The following is a 5374-nucleotide window of genomic DNA, read 5'->3' on the forward strand; positions in this document are numbered from 1 at the left end:
GACTGGTGTCGGGGGGGGGGGGGCAGGGGCATGTGCCCCCCCTGACTCAAATGGCACCAGTCACCCATGCCCTCCATACCGCTAATCATCTTTGTTGCCTTTCTCCATATCCTCTCTAGTTCTTCTATATCCTTTTTGAGGTGTGGGGTACAGAACTGGGCATAGTATTCAAGGTGTGGATGTACCATGGATTCATAAAGGGGCGTAAATCCTTTTTTGTTTACAGTTCCCTTCTTAATAATTCCTAATAGTTTGTTTGCCTTTTTGATGGCTGCTGAGCACTGAGCTGATGTTTTTAGCAAACTGTCCACAATGACTCCTAGATCTCTTTCCTATATGGTATCAGCTAAGGCAGAGCCCATCATGGTGTAGGTATAGTTCGGGTTATTTTTGCCCAGGTGCATAACTGTACACTTATCTACACTGAATTGCATCTGCCACTTAGTTGCCCATTTGCTCAATCATGACAGAACCTTCTGTAGTTCCTCACAGTCCACCTTGGTCTTTACTACTTTGAATAACTTTGTGTCATCGGCAAATTTGACCACCTTGTTAGATCATTTTCCAGATCATTTATGAATATGGTAAACAGCACTGGCCCCAACACAAATCCCTGGGGGACCCTTCTGTTTACTTCTTTCCATCCTAAAAACTGACCATTTATACTCAGTCTTTGCTTTCTATCTTGGAGCCGATTTCTAGTCCACAAGTGAATGTTCCCTGCAATCCTATTACTGTCTAACTTAGTTAAGAACTTTTGATGTTGGATTGTATCAAAGGCTTTTCTGGCAGTCCAAATATACAGCATCAACCGGATTGGCCCGATCCACCTGCTTATTGGCACTCTCAAAGAATTCAAGTAGGTTGGTGAAGCACAATTTCCCTTTGACAAAGCCACGTTGATTCCTCCCCGGTAACTCATGTTCATCTACCGGCCAAATAATCCTTTTCTTTATTATTGTTTCCACCAATTTTCCAGGAACAGAAATTAGATTCACTGGCCTATAGTTCTCTGAATCCCCTTTAGAGCCTTTTTTAAATATGGGAGTCACACTGGCAGCCCTCCAGTCTTCTGGTACCGAGGCTATTTTTAGTGATAGGTTGCATACTACAGTTAGGAGATTTGCAATTTCTGATCTGAACTCCTTTAGGATCCTAGGGTGAATGCCATCAAGTCCTGGTGATTTGCCACTGTTTAGTTTATCAATTTCCTCTATGACCTCATCTATTGAAACCTCAATTTGGGTCAGCGCCACTGACTTGTCCCTAGAGAGGAGTGGATCTGGTGATGGAATTTTCCTAACATCTTCCACAGTGAGGACAGGTGCAAAGAATGCATTTAGTTTCTTGGCTAATGGCCCTGTCATCCTTTAATGCCCCTTTTACCCCCTGGTCATCCAAAGGCTCAGCTGACTCCCTGGCAGGTGTTCAGCTTCTAATTTACTTAAAGACATTTTTATTGTTCCCTTTTGTGTCACTAGCAAGTCTATTAGCTTGTCTTATTACAGTTTTACATTTGCTTTGTCACTGTTTATGTTCTCTTTTTATTTTCTTCATTAGAATTTGACTTCCACATTTTGAAAAAAGCCTTTTTTTTCTGCTGCTTGCCTCTGCAACTCTGCCATTAAAGTGTACTGGCTTTCTTTTGGTCCATTTTCCTTTTTTTTTTTTTTGATTTGCGGTATGCATTTTCTTTGTGCCTCCAGTATGGTGTTCTTAAGTAGTACCTATGCTGCCTGAAAGTTCCTTACCTCTTTAGGGGCTCCTTTTAACTTCCTCATTTTGGTGTTGTCTCCCTTTTTAAAGTTAAAGGTTACCCTTGTAGATTTTCTTGTCTCCCCTCCTACATGGATGTCAAAACCACTGTATTGTGGCCATTATTGCCAAGTGGCTCAGTAACAGTTACCCTTTGCACCAAATCCTGTACACTGCTTTGGATTAGGTCAAGAATGCCCTTTCCTCTCATAGGTTCCAAGAGTAACTGCTCTAGGAAGCAGTCTTTTATAAAGTCCAGAAATGTGGTCTGTGCATCCTGACCTGATGTTAGATTGACCCAGTCTATTTGTGGATAGTTGAAGTCCCTCATTATTACGTTTTCTGCTGTCACAGCCTCTCTCAACTCCATTAGCATTTCTAGTTCTCTGCTGCTGTCCTAGCTGGGGGGGTCAATGGTATATCCCTAGATGTAGCTTTTTTTTCTATTGAAACCTGGGATTTTTATCCACAAGATTCTATGGAACCTCTCTTATCAGTTGAAAAATCTAACCTATTTGATTCAATAGTCTTTGATGCCACTCCCCCACCAGTACAACCTACTCAGTATAATTTGGATTCTGGTATTACAGCATCCCATTGATTTTCCTTGTTCCACTGTGTTTCAGAGACACCTGTTACATCAATAACACCTTTTGCTGTATTCAAGTTCCCCCACCTTTGATCTTAGACTTCTAGCATTAGTATAAAAGCAGGTGTACACTTTATTGTTGCCTAGTTGGTTACTTGTATGTGACCTTTTATTTACTAAAGGTATTTGCTTGTTCTTGCCTTCACCCTGTTTCTTATCCCCATCTGAACTGTGTGCTGTTCTGCAACTGTCAGCTTTACCCGTTTTTAGTTTAAAAGCTGGTCTACCACCTTTTTAATATTATGTGCCAGCATTCTGGTACCATTTTGGTTCATCCCTCTGTACAAGCTCTTCCCTGTTCCAAAAGGTCCTCCAGTTCCTATTAAACCTAAACTCTTCCTCCATACACCCTCGTCTCAGCCATGCATTAAGACTCTGAAGCTTTGCCTGTCTACCTGGCCTGTGCTACTGTAGAGATCCTGGACTTCAGCCTCCTCCCTAGCAGCCTAAATCTAGCTTCTAGGACCTCCTTGCTATCCTTACCTATGTCTCTGGTACCCACATGGACCACAACCTCCAACTCCTTCCCAACCCTTCCTAACAGCCTATCTACACATCTCGGTGGTCTGCTACCTTTGCATCTGGGCAGGCAAGTCACCATGCAGTCCTCTCAGATGTCAGACCCAGCCAACCGTGTCTCTAATAATCGAATTGCCCACAACCACCACCTGCCTCCTTCTATCCTTTGGGGTTCCCTCCCTCGGAGGAGTACTGTATCCTTGGTGCAAGAGGATGCTGTAACATCAGGTGGAAGGTGGGTCCCATCTAAGGATTAATTTACTTCTTTCCCAGCTTGATGTCCTCCATCCCCGAGGTTCTCATTCTCCTTAGCAGCATAGGAGTTGCTACTGTGGAGGTAGTACTGCCCTTCAGTGTCCCTGAAAGCCTCATCTATGAGCCTCTCTGCCTCCTATAGCTGTTTTAGTTCTGCCACCTTAACCCTGCGAAAATGCACTTGGTCTCTCAGAGCCAGGAGTTCTTTGCACCAGATGTACACATATGAAAGCTGCCCCTGGGGCAGGTGATCATACATTCTGCACCCAGTGCAATAAACTGGGTAGCCTCCATCTTGTCACTAGACTTCTACCTGCATATTTTTAGAAGTGTTAAAACTGAGTTTCTTCTTTTAAGACAGTTTTAATTTATGGGTCCCCTTAGACTAGAAACTTTGAATTTACAGATTGACTTTCTGTTTAGCCATACTCTGCCCTAATTACAGCTAATAATTAAAAAAAGGGACTTAAGTATTGGTCTCACTGTTGAGTTTCAGCTACTTCTGCTAAATATCTAGGTTACCACTTTCAGCAGGTATCTAGGATAGTTACTCTTAATTAAAGAAAGAACTTACCTTAAAAGCTCCCCTTCAGAGAGGTGATATCCTGAATGATGGCGTTTTAGGCAGTTTGAATCTGGCTTTTCCAGTGGGGACATGACTGTTAGCAGCCTCTCCTCTTGCCCATTTTCCAGACATTTCAGAAGCACAGAAACGTAAGTCTTATTCCCCCACACACTGAGCATCTGTAGGCACTCTAACCATAGGCACGCCCCCAAAAAGCTGCATTTAAGGGCTGGACAGATGAATGATTATACTATGGGGACTTACTGCTCATTAGTGAATCTGTAACTGTTGTCTGTTTCTGTCACACAGTAAGTAAATCTAAACTGTGGTGATTCACCCTATTGCTTTTAACTTCCATTTACCCCAAGATAGGAGTGAACAGATAAAACAGTTATAGCAGATGCAGCTGATTTGTAGTAAGTCTTCCTATCTTAAAATGGTTGCATTTTCCTCCCCTGCCTTCACCTGCTTCTTCTCCAAGTATGTTAGGACCAGTCTGTTGGATGAGCTTCTTCCTTTAGGAAGAGCTGGTTGGTTTTCCCTCGGGCTTGAAATATTGAGCATGAGATTTAGACTTTCACTTGGGTGAGGTAAGCTGAACAGGTGAGGTGATACCAACAGAGAAGGGCCAGAGCTCCTGACCATTGTAGATGTATCTTAGTTGCTGATAAGCAGCTCCTTGTTTCTCCATCATGACTCTTAGTAAGAGCAAAGGCCAAGTCTTGGCTTCTCTCTCTTCGCTTGGTGTGGCTAGCGTCAGTGTGACATAGAGCAGACTGAGTTCAGACCACATTGTTTGCTCCTCTTCTACTGCAGCTGATGACAGAGTTCCTGTGTGGCATGCGAGTGATCAAGTTCTACACTTGGGAGCGGCATTTTGGTGCCCGTGTGAACTTTTGCCGGGCCAAGGAGCTACAGAAGCTGCGAGCTATCAAGTACCTGGATGCTGTGTGTGTGTACCTGTGGGCTGCACTCCCAGTGGTTGTCTCCATTGTCATCTTCATCACCTATGTTCTGCTCGGGCACCAGCTCACTGCCACCAAGGTAATAATGGGGGAGACCCTGAGCAGTATCACTGCTCAGCTTGGACTGCTGTGACCAGAATGGTTTTACAGAACCACTTTCAGCAGGTAACTGAGTGACAGTGCAGCACTTCTACTCCTCCCACCTGTGGAGTTAAGGGGAGATCTCCCCTGTGAATAGAGCTGAGCCCATCATGTGGGGTGCAGCCATGGCTACCCTGGCAACAGAGGGTGATACCTTTCTGAGGGTGGTATCACAAACCTGCAAGGGTATGTTCTAGTCCCTATTGCAGGTCCTTGACTGGGAAATTCTTCTGTGTACGTGGCATGCTAAAGCGTCACTCTCACCTGGTTCCTTGTCCTCTCTCACACAGGTGTTCACAGCCTTAGCACTTGTCGGGATGCTTATTCTCCCCCTCAACAACTTCCCATGGGTGCTGAATGGAATCTTGGAAGCCAAAGTATCCCTGGATCGAATCCAGCGCTTCTTGGAGCTCTCGGACCAGGACTTGGAGGCCTATTACTCACTGGGTATATGGCTGTGGGCTGGGACCCAGGCAGAACAGGCACCACTAACTTTTGGGTGAAACCTGCCACATGGAGTTGGGA

At 44.5% G+C, this 5374-nt stretch overlaps 1 protein-coding gene across 2 annotated transcripts in view; it reads left to right on the plus strand.

Moving 5' to 3' along the window:
* Positions 1 to 5374, plus strand: part of ABCC10 (ATP binding cassette subfamily C member 10) — a 28080-nt gene that overhangs the window by 8174 nt on the left and 14532 nt on the right. For both annotated transcript variants that reach the window (XM_025216755.1, XM_025216756.1), the window contains exons 4-5: positions 4560 to 4787; positions 5140 to 5296. In XM_025216755.1, coding sequence (XP_025072540.1) covers positions 4560 to 4787; positions 5140 to 5296 — 385 coding nt within the window. The remainder of the gene's footprint in view (positions 1 to 4559; positions 4788 to 5139; positions 5297 to 5374) is intronic.

The sequence above is a fragment of the Alligator sinensis genome, unplaced genomic scaffold, assembly GCF_000455745.1.
Source record: "Alligator sinensis unplaced genomic scaffold, ASM45574v1 scaffold1456_1, whole genome shotgun sequence".
Taxonomy (NCBI): domain Eukaryota; kingdom Metazoa; phylum Chordata; order Crocodylia; family Alligatoridae; genus Alligator; species Alligator sinensis.